This window comes from Canis lupus, chromosome 25, assembly GCF_003254725.2.
Source record: "Canis lupus dingo isolate Sandy chromosome 25, ASM325472v2, whole genome shotgun sequence".
In the NCBI taxonomy this organism is placed as follows: Eukaryota; Metazoa; Chordata; class Mammalia; order Carnivora; family Canidae; genus Canis; species Canis lupus.
This window is the reverse complement of record NC_064267.1, coordinates 12,824,980-12,843,122: the sequence shown is the minus strand read 5'-3', so window position 1 is coordinate 12,843,122 and position 18,143 is coordinate 12,824,980. Positions and strand designations below refer to the sequence as shown.

The window sequence follows — 18,143 nt, the reverse complement described above, 5'->3', positions numbered from 1 at the left end:
CTGCAGCAGGTTTGAGACATGTGGTGGGGCCTCTGTGTGATATGTGTATAATTAAATTTGTATGGATTTGAATAATTTTAAGTCCAAAAAAAGTGTGGGCGGTGAGCTAGGGAAGTGCTGTACTGGCAAGTTTTCTGGGCATATCCGAGGCCTAAAAATATGGGAAAAGAGTGACATTTATCCTGAATAAATACAAAATTATGTGAAAGAGGGGAATGTTATATGCATAGCATTCAGCTCCTAAATCTTATATTTACCCCAAATTCTTGTAAATCCTTCTTTTGAGGAATTATTTGAAAGCTAGTTCAGGCTTGGACCAGTTTTACAAGAAGCTAGCATTACAGGCAGACTGCCTGTGACTTCAGATTCTTGTAGAACATCCAGTTCATAAGCTTCTTTGCATCGTCTCCAGAAGTTTTTTTTTGACCATATCCCTCCCCTCATTTCTCTGTGTGCTTCTTTATGGAAATCATGGTTTTTGTTGCTTAATTTTCTTGTAGATTTCATGGTGTGAGCCCCTGTTGATTTATCAGTATTTTCCCCCCACATTCTATGCTTTTTATTAAGTTTATCAATGATACTCTTTTTCTTTATGATGACTTCTGGTGTTATACTTCATGCTATTTTGATCAGTTACCATCTTTTGTTCTAATGGATTCTTCCAGAAAGTAATGACAACTCACAGTAAATCTTATAGTTTTGCCTTGAGACGTGGAGATCTAGAATTTTCATATTTTAGCACTCTTTCCTTGAGCAGCGTGTACTTTTTCTTTCACACGTTTATGCAAATACTGTTGTCTATTTTCTGTGGTCCGGCCTTATTATCAGCTTGTAAACTGTTCCTTCTTTATTTTAATAGGAATAATAATTAGCATTATAACGACATGTAAGATATTGTAAAGTTAATATGGTAAGTCACATTTTTTTGATGGTTACTATATGCCAGGCTGTTTGAAATGATTTATGTATGTAATAATTTATTAGATTCTCATTCTCTAAGGTAGGTACTGCTAGTATCCCCATTTTACACGGGAAAAACAGAGGCACAGAGAGGTGAAGGGCATGCTATGGGCAATGCACCTAAGTCAATGGATGAAGTAGTATTTGAATCTGAAGCTACAGTCAGTATATTGAACTACCACCTTCATGGACATAAGACGAAAGTAGTCAAACATTAGTTAATTGAACAGAAATTTTCCCACTTTGCCTTTGTTTGCTTCATTCTCCACATTACCACAGGATCCTTATTAACCCTTTAGGTTTCATTCAGGTCAGCAGTCATGTCCCACATCCATGGGTGGCTGCCCATGACTCTGCAGACAGTGTAGCACCCTGCCTCCAATAAGTGGTTTTCTCATTTTAAGTTCATTAATCCATGTGTTTGGATCAAAGTCTCACTTCCTCATAGAATATAGCTCTACTTGGGGAGGAACCTTGTCTGCTTTCACTCCCCTTTGGGTCCTTGTCACCTCCCATACTGCCAGGTAGATGGTAGGTGCTGGGTAAGTATTTATTAGATGAGCAAAGATTTTAAGGAATGGGGGAAGAAAGGCAAAGATTTATTACATGCTTACCACATTCCAGGTTCAGTGTACCATTCAGTTATTGTACCAGTTGGAAATAAGTTTTACTCCAAGTAACAGAAAGCCCAACTACAGTGGTTTAAGCAAATAGGCTATTATTTGTCTCACATAACAATTCCAGATTGGCATTTCAGGGCTGGCATTTCAGGGTTGGTTAGGGCTGCTAACCAACATCCTAGGCTTTTCTGTTTCTGTTCTTACAAGTTGGGGAATATGATAATCTTGTCAAAATGACAGTATATCCCAGTCACTGGATTTTCTGCTGTTGTGTGAGCAGTAGATTAGTTATACAAACAGTAGGTTTGAAATTCTGTATGCTTCCTTAAACAAAACAACAACAACAAAAAAAAGTTGAGATTTTACATTAATTTATGATGTACTTTTTGAGGAGAGAAGTGAAGGGAATTGCCAGGACGTCAGGGAAGTCTCTCCTGAAGTGTTTGGCAAGCTTTCACTTCCATTCTTATTTACCTCTAAGGCATTAAAAGCTGATTAGAAATTGTGTGGGGTGAGATTATTGGCAGGTGTAACTGTAGGGTGACCTTTTTGGCATTTTCCATAGGGAGAAACCCTCGCCCAGTGTCCCAGTTTTGTAGATCTTTTCTTTTCCAACATTCTAGGAAGAATATCCCGGTCTCTTTGGGTGGGAAGTGAAAACCAGGCTGCCAGTGCTCTGGGAGCCAAGTGGAGAAGTGAGCTAGGAAATGAGGGTGTGGGGAGCATCTCTGTCTTACATTCAGTGTAGACTTTGATTTAATACTCTTGGCTTCAGTGCATTTCCTACCCTAACCTTTAGCCACACTTTGTGTCTCAAGTCCAAATTCTGAATTCACCAAAATGTAGAACAGCTGAGTGCAGTGAGGTGGGGGCAGCCCAGGATGGGAGAAGGAATTTGAATGGATTTTTAAAAAGCCAGCCCTCCTGTTTTCATATTCCTCCTTGTAGATCCTTACAGTACATATGGTTCATTAGCTTATCCCCCCTGGGGTTCATCCTCCCTATCCTCCGCCCCCTTCTTCCCCACCTAACCCTTGTTACATGGAGCTTGTGTTGGGGAGGGTGGACAAGATTCTGTGGTTCAGGTGTGTCACTTAAGACACAGAAAAGTGGCCTTTTCTGTGTCTTAATCTGTTTAGGTTCTGTCCAGTTTGGGGCTGTTGTGCCCTTTCCTGCCCGTAGTTCTTCTGAGCTTTTGCCTTTTCTATCTCTTTTCATTTTAGTAGAGAGGAAAGGAAGGTAATAATGCATGTATTCAGTCGTTTATACTTTACTGGAAATCTTGCTTATGTTATCTTTTTTTAAAAGTAGGTTGTACTGTCTATATATCTTTGAAATCGATAAAATTTATGTAAGAAGTTGAACATCTGTTGTGTATTTAGCTGATTCACATAGAAAGGGTAATGAAAATTCCTAGGAAGGAATCAATTTTCAAGGGAATTAAAACTCTAAATTTGTTAAAATGAGCGTATGAGCTTTTTTTTAAAAAAATGTCTTTAATTTTCAGATCGTGAGCCATGCCTTTAGTGAAGAGGAACATCGAACCCCGGCACTTGTGCCGGGGAGCCCTGCCTGAAGGGATTACCAGTGAACTTGAATGTGTAACCAATAGTACTCTTGCTGCTATCATACGCCAGCTAAGCAGTCTAAGTAAGTCATCTCATTTCTAGAACACCTTTCTTCTGATTACCAATGGCATGTTATTAGCTTTACCATTAGCAAATTGATTTCAATTCAGTAGTTCATTTTGTCTGAAGAAGAGACCACAACTCTGAAGGAAAGAGCCTGTTCCTACTCATCCAATTTTCCCAGTGTGAAATATATCACTGGTGTCATGATACCAACTTCACATGCTGAAGATGTAAAGTTGGAATTGACCAATTTACAAATTATTTGATAAGACCAAATGTGTGGACTCAAAGTAGTGTCAATTTTAAAAGCTTATTAAATGAGGATAAGGTCATTGTTTTTTTTTTAAATGTAAATTATTTTGTTAAGCTTGGACAGGATTAATTTTTTAATGTGAAAAATCGAAAAATTGTTAATGCTTGTAATATGCCTAACACAGAGTAGATGCTCAAATATTTGTTGATTACATAATATTCCAAGTGAATAAAAGATTAAAGCCAAAAAATATTGAGATTTGATGATTTTAACCTAAATTCAGGTACTAACTTCTAAATCGAGGTCAATAGATAAGCTGATTATTACATATATATAGTACTATGTATATATTGCACAGGTTGTATAAATCCAAGCAAATAGAAGTATAAGGAAGAAAGGACTATTATTTTAATTTTGAACATTAGTGTAAAATAGGAAATAGTTCATTTCTTTTCTTTTTTTAGAGGGGGGTGAGTAAGGAGGAGCAGAGGAAGAGGAGAGAGAGAATTTTAGGCAGACTCCATGCTGGGTGTGGAGCCTAGCCGGGGTTTGATCTCACAATCCTGAGATCATGATCTGAACAGATAAGACCAAATGTGTGGATTTAAAGTAGCGTCAATTTTTAAAAATCAGGGGCTGGATGCTTTACTGACCGAGCCACCCAGGCACCCCGAAATAGTTCATTTCTTAAGATTCAGTTATGCATGAAAATACATTTGCCTTCAAAGCTTTTTGAAGCTGGAATATTTTCCCTTTAACTTTTTATATCATGATCTTGTTTTCTCACTTTGTCCCACTCCTTTTTGGTTTAGATGGTTTATACTGCATTTTGGGTGACAGGTTTTCACAGTTAAATTTTTCAGAAACTCTGTTAATGACTAGAAAAACCTCCATAATTTCGCATCCCAGTAGCCTCAAGCACAGGGCAATGTTTGTTAAAAGTGTTCAAGTGTTTTTCTTTAAATTTTTAAGAAACACTGTGCAAGTATTTTTTCTTTAAAGGAATTGTACTGTGTTATATTTTTAATATATAATCAATGGCTGAGGCAAAAGCAATTTAGATACTTAAAATGTGTTTTAAAATAGATTCCTTTTGGAATCTAAACTAATTACAATTGATGTTGGGTAGAGGTTGTTGATAAAATGTGTAAATTGATATAATTATAGGAAAATAGCTTGTATATTATTGAAGGGTAAAAATGTTTCTGTTTGAATTCATATATTTTTATAAGAATGCTTTGGTCTCTTATTTTTATGGATGAAATGTCTATTTTTTTTTTCCTGAAATGTCTATTGATATAGAGTATCAGAGATGAAAACTAACGTAAATGGTTAAAGTTTTAATAGTCAAACTATTCCTCATGCTGTGATAATGCTCGGCATAGTGTTGTGTTGGTCATGTTTATGGTGCCTGTGAGTTATGTTCTGGTCCATGTAGTCTGCTCCTCCAGAGATGTCCACATCTTAGTCCTTGGAACCTGTGGATATGACGTGATGGTGAAATGAAGGTTACAAATCAGCTAATCTTAAGAGGGTGAGGTTAGCCTGGGTTATGCAGTGTAACCCCAGGGTTCCTTTAAATGTGGGAAGAAGATATGGAAGGACCCATGTCAGAATGATGTAAAATGAGAAAGAATCAACTGTTGCTGGCTTTGAAGATGGAAGAAGAGACCACAAGCCAACGAATGCAGGCCATTTCTGGAAAGTGGAAAAAGACAAGAGAAATAGATCTCCTCTGGAGCCTCCAGGAGGAGCACAGCTCTGCCAAAATCTTCATTTAGCTCAGTGAAATACATTTCAGACTTCTGCTCTCTGAAACTATGAGATAATTAATGTGTGTTGTTTTAAGCCACTAAATTTATGGTCATTTGACGCAACTGGAAAAGCAATACTAGGAGATGAATGCACCACCCACCCTTGGTCTCATTGCGTCCACCTAATCCACTCTCACCTCATGAGTGGACCAGGGATGGGCTCTGGCCTCAGAGACAGTCAACCTCAGCTAGGCTGCCCCAGTGGGTCTCGACTCTGTCTCTATTAGAATCACTTGAGAAGCTTTAAAACAAGACGCTAGGCATCCCTCCAGAGATAATGATTGTGTGCCCTAAGAGATGGGATCTGAAGAAATGGATACCATGTACCTGGTTTGAAAAGACGAGCTGGGTCAGTCCTGTGGGTGCAGGCAGTTTGAACTAAGAAACACGTTGAGCTTGCTAGTTTATTATGGCATCTGCTGCCAAAAACGTCACCCAGGACTGAAGAAGTGATAGCCCCTGCAAGCTGAAGCTAGAATTTCAGGCAGAGGAAGCCAGAGAGACCCCAGGGTACAGCAGGGTGGAGGGAGCCCGGGTCCCTAGACCTGTTCAGGAGGGCTTTCCCTCCCATTCGAGGAGCAGTGCTCAGATATCCTCAGAGCAAACCTCTTTTCTTGCCCATCTTTATGTGATCCATGCTTGCAGCCCAAAGAGACTTACAAAAGGGGATAGTGATATGTATGCCAAGGATATAATTGTAGGAAGTTAATATACTTAGTTACTTATTGGTGGTAAAATAGCACATTTCTTGTTACCAGGGATTTACTTAGGAGTGATTATTCACTTGGTACCCTTCTAGGTACAATGCACAGCAAATCAATTTGGTGCCTACTTCGAATTTTAAAAAGCAGGTATAACTGACAATAGTATGGTCATAGAACAGGAAACATCCTACCACATGCCACAACACTCACACATGTAATAAATGACTGCTCCATTTTGGGTGAATCTTTAGGTTTTGTGGGGCTTTCCACTGAGTTGAAATATATTACAGGAGATATTTTTAATCTAATCTTTTTATGAGCTAAAATTGTTAGGAAGAATAAGAATTTTAAAAATGCTTTAACATTATTTTCTAGTTTTGTAATCATTCATCAGATGTTTTTAAAGTGAAGGTTTAGAAATGCATGTATCGTATTAAGTCTTCTAAAAAAAGTCTTTTTTACTGAGTATTAATTTCCAAGATAAAGTCAAAACAATCTTTTTTAATTATTCCTTTGAGTATCTAACCATTATGCAGTAGGTCCAAATAAGAGTGAACCATCTTAATCTTCTCCACTTCCCTGCCCACCCTCACACGTGCTATTACCATCCTCCCAGTACCTCCAACCCCCAGATTAGGCATGGGTGACGCACACTATCTGAACTTCTTGTGAGTGGTACAGGGAGAGGCTGGGCTTCATCCTCAAATGCCATTGTGGGCGGACTCCCATAGGAAGCTGAGGGATTTGCCTTGACCCTAGACTATCATTATCAGCCTGAGCAGCAGAGACTTGCCTTGGGAGACCTACTGCGATGGTCCAGGGTAACTAGTTCTCCAGTAGGTCCAAGGGAGGAGGAATAATAGACCAGGAGTCCACAGGAATGTCTTTGATCTTTTCCAAGAAAGGAAGACTTAGCAGTCGAGGCCCTGATTCACCAGATCATTCGAATTCTTGTCACATCTCTAGGGGCAAATCAGCATCATGCAGATGTGACTTTGCATAATGGAGAAAAGAATGTGGTCCCAGATACCAGATAGACTTCTGAAGCCCCTATAACTCCACATAACTTTTGGGACATTTGTAGGTTTTTACCAGGTACCATGTTCCCATTATATCAAAATTAGACATGATGTATTTAAAGGACAAGAAATTTTGTCAACATTATATTTTTACCAGGCTTTTCAGAGAGAATTGAAATCTTTTCAGTGAGGAAATATTGTTATAATGAGTTTTTTTTAAAGATTTATTTATTTATTTATTTATTCATTCATTCATTCATTCATTCATTCATTCACAGAGACACACACAGAGAGAGAGGCAGAGACACACAGAGAGAAGCAGGCCCCATGCAGGGACCCTGACGTGGGACTCCATCCCAGGACTCCAGGATCACACCCTGGGCCAAAGCAGACACTCAACTGCTGAGCCACCCAGGCATCCCAGGAGTGCTTTTTCATCATTTTCCTTGATTGATAATCTGAGTGCTCTTGTTCATATTAGCTAGTTGCTCAGTTAAAATTACAGTATCTTGCATCAAATTCCTACTGATATTATAATGTAATTTTAATATAATTTGTTTAAAAAAGGACATGGTGGTTGGGCGCCTGGGTGGCCCAGTTGGTTAAGCGGCTGCCTCTTGGTTTCAGCTCAAGTTGTAATCTAAGTGTCCTGAGGTTGAGCCCCACATTGGGTTCTACACTCAATGGGGAGTCTGCCTGAGAGTCTTTCCTTCTGCCCCTCTCTCCACTTATGCTCTCTCTCTAAAATAAATAAATAAACCCTTAAAAAAAAAAAGGACATGGGAACATAGAACATTTGTGCCAAGGATAAGGACATAAGTCCTCTTTAATAATACCTCCAGGGTGTTTTTTTGTTTGTTTGTTTTTTACTACTACTTTTCTCTTTGTTCTTGTGATAACAGTGATCTTCCTCACTCCCCGCCCCCCCTCCCCTGTGCCTTAAGAAGGCTCCCAAGATATCACAAAGGAAGGGGTCAGACCTTTAGTACACCTCCCCCACCCCTGAGTTTTTTTATTATATTAGGTGGTATTAATGAGATAATACAGAAGACTTAGCACAGGAAAACACAAAGGAAAAAAATCATAAAATTTTCATTACTCAGAGAGGATAACTGGTAATGCTTTGTTATGCATCATTATAAAAAAGATATCTTAGTATACATACGGTTTTGTAGCCTATACTCAATATATAGTAAGCATCTTTGTTGATTCTTCTAAGATACAATTTTTAATAGCTATAGAGTATTTTATTGATATAATGTAATTATTTAGCTGTTTTCCTGCTGTTAGACATAGAAGTTGTTTCCTAGTTTGGGAGGTGGGGAACATTAATTTATATTCTTGTATAAGCCAGTACATACATCTCTGGTTATTTTTGGTATTTTTTTTTAATCCTGAGACTTTATTAATTTTAAATATGCCTTTCCTTTAAGAAATTATTACTGGGGCTCCTTTGTGGCTCATTCAGTTAAGTGTCTGACTCTTGATTTCAACTTGGGTCATGATCTCAGGGTCATGAGATAGAGTCCCACCTTGGGCTCTGTGCTGGGTGTGGAGCCTATAGGATTCTCTTTCTCCCTCTCTCCCCACACTTGTGCATGCACACTGTCTCTCAAATAAATAAATCTTAAAAAAATCATTACAAAATCTATTTTCCTGTTAATTTCCTGGTTTTAGGTAATTGCATGAATAAGAAAGGAGGTCTGTTTTCTTATCAAAGATTTTAATAAGTGATTAATATTTTTACTAATACTCCTTGTGATATATACTGTTTCATATCAAACCAAATGCCAGATCAACATGAAAATACTACCTAAGGGCTTGTTCACATTTGCTTTATCTTGTTGGATCTAAAATTTGGTATCATATTAATTGATTATACCAAGTGCAATTCTACTCAGAATAGAAATCTAAATATTTTGAAGGCATGTACTGAATAAATTTCTGAGGTGCTTTAGCCAAATGGGATTTTTGGGAGGAAGGATAGATACTCAAATTCAATATGTGCAGGAAATAGATCACAAGTGCATTTCCATGCAGTTTAAGGCTAGGGTTAAAAGGGAGATGTTAAGAGAAAATGTATTGCTTTATCTGCACAGAAGTTGACTAGAAGAAACAGCAAGAATTTAAAAATTTTAAAGCTTCAAGCTAAGATAAATACTTGCATTTCTTGTGGACTAAAATAGAAAGCCAGTGAAGGAAGGTAAGTAATATACACTTAGGAAACTATAAGATAAGAGTTGTGTCAGCAAGGTGGAGGCAAGTATAAGAGCCCCCTCCCCCAGAAGACAGAATTATTGGGAATTCAGGCACTTTCCCAACACATTTTTTGACCTGGAATATTAGAAATACATACTTCCTTGAGGAGATGAAAGTAGTTATAAGTGAGGTTGTTTTTCATTTCTCCTTCTAAATGGATCTCTATATAACAGAATGTAAATGTAGACTAACTCATAACAGCACAGGTTGGAGAGTTAGCTAAATCTGAATGTTCAGTCCTCCTCTGGTTTATCATCTCTGTTCTTCCTATTTCATGAATAGATAGGGTTATGATATATAGATGTTCTTCTCATTATTTTGATTTACACTATTATTAAAGTAGATCATCTAAAAACTTTGAGGGAAGATTTTAAAGGTTCTTAATATTTATTCTATAAGTTTGCTCACTCATATTAGGAACACAATTCTTTAGCAGTCTAAAGTAGTATTTTTTCTGTAAAGCATGCCCTTTTATAGGACTAAACATTATCTACCTCACTCTCTACTCTTCTATATCCATTGTCCAGTGAAAAAATAAAACTGTAAGATGTGTGGAAGAGCATGACTCATCATTTTTATAAGATTTATTTATTTTTAGAGAAAGAGCACGCATGTGAGCAAGCAGGGGGAGGGGTAGAGGGAGAGACTCTCAAGGAGATTCCCCACTGACTGCGAAGCCTGACATGGGGCTTGATCTCACGATCCTGAGATCATGACCTGAGCCGAAATCAAGAAGTTGGATGCTCAACCAACTGAGCCACACAGGCTCCCCAAAATGTAACTCATAATGAAGAGGGAAAATAAAGAGTTGATAGAAGCAGGACCCACAGATGACCCCAATTTTGGATTAGCAGATAAGTACTTTAAAATAGCTATGAAAATATATTGAAGGGACTTCCAGTTTCCAGTCTGGCATTTAAAGAGCTTAAAAATCATTCCTGGTCACACAGCAAGAAAAAAGCTGAACAAATTGAAAACCTAACAGTTTTTCTTAGATCTGTCAGGGAACTGAAGTCACAGTTCAGACCACTGCCCCCAAATCTGGAGAGACTGATGAATTACTAGGGCTTCAATGAGAACAAGTTTGAGAGTTAAAAGCTCTAGGGGGTCTACTCTTAGTGGGGTTCCCACACTTCTGTGAGTTTTACTGTCACGAGTCCTACCGAGTTCTCACAGTGAATATTAGAGAAAAATCCCCTTTTGCTTCCATCAGAGGGAGGGGGAGAGTAACCATTTTGAAATATAACCAGAGCATTCTGTGTTTTTCTTAGTATGCCTGCCCTCAAAAGAAACTATTTCACTGGAGCCTAAGGGAGTTGGGTTTTACCAGAACCTAAGCAACCCAGGGGAAGGGAAATACCTACTCTAGCCTCTTCTTGCCTTCCTTTCTCATCTGAGGACAATGGAGATGAGACCCAGGGACCTAGGTTCACTGAAGGACTGAGACCAGATTATAGTACTACCACAGACAGATGAAGGGCTAAAGAAGATATGGAATATATGTGTATACATTGGGATATTATTCAGCTTTGAGGAAGACGGAAAGCCTGCCTTTTGCAACCTGGATGTATTTAGGGGACTTTATGATAAGTGAAATAAGCTATACAGATAATACTGTGTACTGTATGATCTCATTTATGTGTGGAATCTTAAAAACAAAAAAGAAGAAGTTGGTGAACTCAGAAACAAGTAGATTGGTTGTTACCAGGTGAGGGATGTGGGGGAGGGGAAACAAGAAGATGCTGGTTAGAAGGTACAAGCCTTTAGTTATAAGTTGAGTAAGTTCTGGGAATCTGATATGCATGGTGACCAGGGTTAAAAATACTGTATTGTGCATTTGAAATTTGCTAAAAGAGTAGATCTTAAGGGTTCTCTCTCTCTCTCACACACACATACACACACACACACACACACACACACACAGTATATGAGGTGATGGTATAATAACCCAATTATGGCAATCATTTCACAAAGTGTGTGTGGTGTATATATATAATCATGTAGTACACTTCAAATATACACAATTTTGTCAGTTATACCTCAATAAAACTGGAAAAGAAGGTCATAGGATTCTAGAACACCAACCCCCAAACGCACACCTTCCCAATACATCACCAAAGACCTATGTACCCCAATTCCTTTGATCTAGTACAGCATGTGTGGCTTCCAACAAAAAAAATTAAAAGGTGAAGAACAGTTTGAAGAGACAGAATAAACATCAGAACCAAAGTCAGAGGTCATAGGGATGTTGGAATTATCAGACCAGGAATTTAAAATAGCTATGATGAATACATCAAGGACGCTGATGGAAAAAGTAGGCAATGTTCAAAAATAGATGGATCATGTCAGCAGAGATACTGAAATTCTAAGCACTAAAAAAAAAAAAAAAAAAAAAAATTGAACAGAATAATAAGGTGAATGACAGCATGAAGAAATAGGGAATTTCTACAGAGAAATGGAAACTAAAGAGAAGAAAAAGAAATTGAACTGAAAATCTCAGTATCAGAAGTAAAGGAATTCACTTGGTGGCCCAAATGCAGACTGGACAGAAGCAGAAGTAGCTCAGAGATGAGCCAATAGAAATTATTCAACCAAATTTGCAAGAGAAAATGAGAAAAAGAAAAAAAACCAGAGCATCCAAAATGTAGGACAGTATCAGAGGGTCTAATACATATGTAACTGGAGTCCCAGGAGAAGAGGATAGAGCGTGAATAAGGCAAAAGAAATAACGAATGAGAATTTTTTAGTATTGATGGTAAGTTATCAACCAGCGGTTCAAGAAGCTCAGCAAATTTCAAGAAGTGTAAATTAAACAAAATCCCATTTAGTCACATCATAGTAATATTACTAAAAGAACAAAGGTAAAGAGAAAATTCTAAGCAGGAGGGAAAAAGTAACATAAAAGGCGGGCACATTGTTCAGAATGACCATTGATTTTCATCAGAAACAAGACCTAAAATGAAATACTAATGAAATGAAGTGAAATGGAAATGAAAGAGACATATTTTTATTTTATTTAGACAAAATCTCATAGAATTAAGCCTTCAGTAGATCTACATTACCAAAAAATGCTAGAAAAGCTCTTGAGGCTGAAGGAAAATGATATCAGATGGTAGCCTAGATCTGCAAGAAGAAATAAAGATCAACAAAATAAGGACACCTGGGTAGCTCAGTGGTTGAGTGTCTGCCTTGGGCTCAGGGCATGATCCTGGTGTCCTGGGATCAAATTCCACATCGGCAGCCTGCTTTTCCCTCTGCCTATGTCTCTGCTTCTCTTTCTGTGCCTCTCCTGAATAAATAAATTAAAAATCTTAAAAAAAATAATAAACGAAAAGGAAATATGGGAGTAAATATAAATGCTCATTAAAAATTATGTATTTATATCTAATTTGTTTAGAAGCCTGCTGACTGTTTAAAATGTATTATAGAGTTCATACCCTATGTGAAATTAAATTATATGACAGTAAGACCTGTAAGGGTAGAAGGGGGTAAATAGAACGATATTGTATTTTACATAATTTTATGAAATACTATATTATTTGAAAGTACATCAAGATGAGTTAAGAATGCATATTTTACTTTTTTAAAGATCTTATTTATTTATTTGGGAGAGAGAAGCAGGCTCCCTGTTGAGCAGAGAGCCTGATACTGGGCTCAATTCCAGAACCTGGAGATCACGACCTGAGCCAAAGGCAGACACTTAACCCACTGAGCCACCTGGACGCCCAAGAATGCATATTTTAATTTCCAGTAACCTCTAGGATAATGCATGGAGGAGATAAAGTGGAATCCTAAGATAATCATTTGATTTTCCCAGAAGAGGGCAGGAAAGGAAGAAGAAAGGAACGAAAGAACAGGAAGGACAAATGGAAAACTAATACCCAGGTGATAGAATTAAACCCAGCCCTATCAAAAATTCCATTAAATGGAAACATTTTGAATACCCATTTAAAATTTAAGGCAGAGCTTATCAGGTTAGATAAAAAAGCAAGACCAAAATACATGCATTTTTAGGGATGAGGACACAGATTTAAAGAAAAGAATGTAAAATATATATCACATAAACATAAAGCAAAGCATAAGCAAGCTGATGTGGCTATATTTGTGTCAAGTAAAGTAGACTATAAAGCAGAGATAAAGAGGGATGTTCTGTAGTGATGAGTCCATTTGTCAAGAACTCACAATTTAAAATTTTAATTTAAAAGAACGTGCAATAAAAATAGAACCAAAATAGATAAATAGGTATCACAGAATCATAAATTTTAACAAAAACCGCTCAGTGAGTGATAAAAACAAATAGACAAAAATGTAAGAATATGGGTGGTTTGAACACTACTAACCAGTCTGATTTATTTGACCTTTATAGAACACTAAACTCCCCAATTATAGAATATACATTCTTTAATGTTCACAGGGAATGTTCACCAAGATGAACATATGCTTAGCCATAAAATAATACGTTTGAAAGATTCATATCATAAAGAGTATGATGGTAATGAGATAGTAATTATAATAATCTTTTTAGATAATTCTCACATATTGGAAAATGAAGCAATATCTTTTAAAATAATCCTTGGTCAAAGAAGAAATCAAAAAAGGAAATTAAAAACTATTTCTAACATGTGTGATAATGAACCCCGTATTTGTGGGATTTACTTAAAGAAGTGCATAGAGGGAAATTTGTACCTTTAAATGCTTATATGAGAAAAGAAGAGAGATTTAAAATCATGAGCACATTCCTCAGGTGAGCCCTCAATGTTGCTCAGCAATCCTGCTGTGATTCCTTTGTTAATTAGTTTTCCTACCCTTAGAGTACCTATTTCAAATCTTTCTTTCCACCTCAAATTTCCTCCTCTGAGCAGATGACTTACTTCTTATTTCATTGGGAAAATAAAAGCAGAGGAGAACCAGATACCCCCTTGTGCCAGATCAGTCTGCTGATGTGTCCTATACCAATGTGTACTGTTCACCCTCCTTTAACATGGTGACTGTTTATGTTTCTGTCAAAAACACTGGCCCCCCTACCCTCATGCTCACTCCACAACTGTGTTCACTCTCTCTCTTTTCTGTATCATACCCTTCTCCCGTCCCCTCCCCCCATGTACATCATGCCTACCAAACATTAATATATGGAGAAATCTCCCAACTTAAACCTCAGACCATCCTCTACCTGTTTCCCCATTTCTTGCTCCCCTTCACAGCAGGATACCTCGAAAGAACATCCATACCTCCTCTGCCTTTACTTTCTTCATTTTCTCTTGTCCCCATTAGATTTTTGTCCCATCCACTCTTGAAATTGTGCTTGTCAACATTACCAGTGACTTCCTCATTGCCAAATCCAGTGCGAGTCGAAAGTCTGGACATTTCTTTACCTGGCTTCTGGGTTGGCACCCTCTGGTGTTTCTCCTCATTCATAAGCTATTCTTTATTAGTCTTTGGTGATCCTCCCAACCTCTGCATGTGAGAGTACTCCCAAGGCTCGGTCATTGAAGTACATTCACTGGGCAATCTCATCCAGGCCCATGGCTTGAAGCACCATCTTTACCTGATGACTTCCAAATGTATGTCTTCAGTTTCACCTCTCTCCTAGATTTTAAACTTGTGTATATAGCTGCCTACAAGATATCTGCACTTGGATTTTTCATAGGCATCTCACACTCTACAGGTTTAAAACTGAATTCTTTCTTTCCTTTCTCTTCCCCACCCCTCTTCTCTGTTAGCAAATGAGAACTCTACTCTTCCAGTTCTTATTTATGTCTTTCTCTAATACCAGCTCTCTTCAAAATATGTACCCAACTCGTACACCTGTTGGCACCTCTGCTGCTACTGTTCTGGTCTGAGTCACCACGGCATCTCTGCTCAACAGCAACTTCCTGTCTGGTCTCCCTGCTCTGCTTGTCACCTCCACAGGGAGGGAATGTATTTGTCTGCTCTCTTCCACCACTTTTCCCTCCATTCACTGGGCTCTGGCCATTTTGAGCTCTTGGAGGCTGCCTTCCCACACCAACCAGGTTTCTGCCTTCTGCCTGGAAGATTCCTCCCTGAGATATCTACATGGTTCCCTGGCCTTTTGTGACTACCTATGTACTACCCTCTTCCTACCACTCTCTGTTCCCTCACAGTCTTTTATTTTCTTCATAGCACTCAGCATCACGTGACATTATCTGTTCATATATTGTCTGTATATAACATAAGCTTTGTTGCTGTGTTCACTGCTGTGTTCCTTTAGGCAACTAGGATGGTGCCTGGTACACAGTGGATGCTTATTAAGTATTTGTTGAATAAACTGAATATGCTTAATAATCAACCTCTCTTGTCTTCGTTCTTATGAAATGCTAGAAAGAATATTGTTAAAGAAGTATACCAAAAAATTTACTATGGATAACTGTGGGTGACATTCCTTACTTTTTATTTTTCTGAGTTTTCCAGATTTTCTGCCACAAGCATATATTACTTTTATACTCACAAATACATTTCAATAAGAATCAGGGTGTATATTATATTTTTTTGACTTACACTTACAAACACAACAAAGACAAAAGAAATAAATCAATGTTAGCAGTAGATGTCTTGGATTGGACTTTGAGCCATTTTCCCTACTGTTTACCTTTCTGTATTTTCTGTATTTCTTATAATAAGTGTGGATTACTTTCATAGTAGAAAAATATAAAACTTTAAAAAGGGGGAAAAAATCTCAGGGCCTAGTGATTATAACTTGCTATTTTATGGAATTCATTGGAAATTGGACTTTACTACAAATACTATAATAAAGTTTCTTTTCTAACTTTTTTAATTGAAATAATTTCTGACTTAGAAAAAGGTCAAAAACAGTAGAGAAGTCTCAAACTTTCACTTGTATGTTGTTTTACCACACTTTCTTTTCCTCAGAGATTCTTCTTCCTGCTGTCCTTTCTCCCATACACACATTCATATATATTTAATATTTAACATATATTTAATATTTTATATTTTTAATATTACATAATTTGTGTTTAGTAAGTATATAAGTATATATTCACATATAAATATATATATAAATATTATATATTTACACATACATATATATACTTAACTCTCTTCTTCAATCTGGAAGAGTTCCTCAATTTTTCTTTGACTTTATGACTTGACATTTTAAAAGGGAACTGACCATTTATTTTCTGGAATGTCTCAGTCTGAGCCTTCTGATGTTTCCTCATGATTAGATTTAGGATATTGGCAGGATTATGAGAGTGATGTCACAGCCTCCTCAGTGCATTTCTTCACAAAGCCCATAATCTGTGCTTGTCCCATAACTGTTTGTGGTGACTTCAGTCACATCTTGTTTTCAATCACATAACATTTTGTCCGTAGATTTCAGTAACTACAGTTTTGTCTCCTTCCGTAATTAAGTATCTTATGGGGAAACATATTGAGACTTTGTAATAGCCTATCTTCATCCACTTCTCTCCACTACTGTCAGCATCCATTGATGATTCTTGCCTCAAATACTATTGTGGTGGTTGCAGAAAGATGATTTTTGTCGTTCCCTGATTTTTTCTACATTTATTAGTTGGAATTCTGCTGTAAGTGCTTTCACTCCTTGTCATTCATTCACTCATTTATGTCCATATGAACTCATGGATTGTTATTTTGTTCTGTGGGTTATAATCTGTTGTCTTTATTATTTACTTTGATGCTTACATTTTCTCAGATTTGGCCAATGGGAGCACTTCTGGACTGGCTCCTGTGTCTTGACATATTTCTGCCACTCTCTGAGTCCTTCTGGACTTTTTAAGAAAAGCACAGAAAGGTATACTAGGCTCATCTTATACTTTTCCACACTCAGCCCTAGAATCCGTCATTTTCCCAAGGAGCCTTGTTACTTTTAGTGGAAAATGAAATGCCAAGGGACACCTGGGTAGCTCAGTGGTTGAGCATCCGCCTTCGGCTAAGGGCATGATCCCAGAGTGCCAGGATCAAGTCCCACATGGGGCTCCCTGCATGGAGCCTGCTTCTCCCTCTGCCTGTGTCTCTGCCTCTGTGTATCTTTCATGAATAAATAAATAAAATCTTTAAAAAAAGAAAATGAAATGCCAAAATCTCCACAAATCAAGATGTGTTGCTAGGTGTGTTTATTAAAATTTCTGAAGGACCTTGTTATGACTGGTTTCTTGTTCTACAGAAAGGACTCCTATCAGACACAGTGATTGTTTCCAGTAAATCTTTGCTTTTAAATGTAATAGAAAACCCAGACACAATTTTGAATGCTTTGGCAGTTTAGAGGCATACTTCTCAACCTGACATGCTTGGATATGGGTTGATAATGGTACTAATAAATCCATAAGTGGATCCCTTGTCAGTAAAGAATGAATAAATTACACTTACCTCAGCATGGTCTTTCATTCAATTCAGAATTATTTTAGTTTAGCTATTAATGGACTTGCCATTGAAAGAGTGAGTAAAATTAAGCTTTTCAAATAAGTTGCTATTTGCAAAACTGAATACTGTAATTTGCAACATTTTATTCTCGTTCATCAGGAAAATATAGTGTCTTCCATTTTCTTTAATCACTTGTTAGCTTAGAACAGCTGGCAAAAAGTTAAGTATGAGTCCTTAATTTCTGCTTCGTTTTTATAAATTGAGAACTTTCTATAGAAATATAGTATCAAATGCATTTTTTTTTCAAATAGGGTGAGTGAATTTTTAGCATTGAAGGTAAAGGACACATATTATTTATCCTTTTCAACTTGTACAGCATTTAGCAGAGTGTGGTTCTCAACAGTCGCTGCTGTGCTTTGAGAATGCTGGTGTGACTGCACCAGGGGTCTGCCCGTCCTGCAGTGGGGCCGAGCGCCACTCTTTGCCTCCACGGCCTGTGCCGTGGATCTTTGCAAGGGGTGATGG

At 37.5% G+C, this 18,143-nt stretch overlaps 1 protein-coding gene across 13 annotated transcripts in view; it reads left to right on the top strand.

Moving 5' to 3' along the window:
* Nucleotides 1-18,143, top strand: part of WASF3 (WASP family member 3) — a 133,238-nt gene that overhangs the window by 87,254 nt on the left and 27,841 nt on the right. For 12 of the 13 annotated variants that reach the window (XM_025462649.3, XM_049100986.1, XM_035719357.2 and 9 more), the window contains one exon: nucleotides 3,088-3,230. The exons of the other annotated variant lie outside the window; for it this stretch is intronic. In XM_025462649.3, the coding sequence (XP_025318434.1) occupies nucleotides 3,098-3,230 (133 nt within the window). In that variant the 5' untranslated portion in view covers nucleotides 3,088-3,097. The remainder of the gene's footprint in view (nucleotides 1-3,087; nucleotides 3,231-18,143) is intronic. 13 annotated transcript variants of the gene reach the window in all.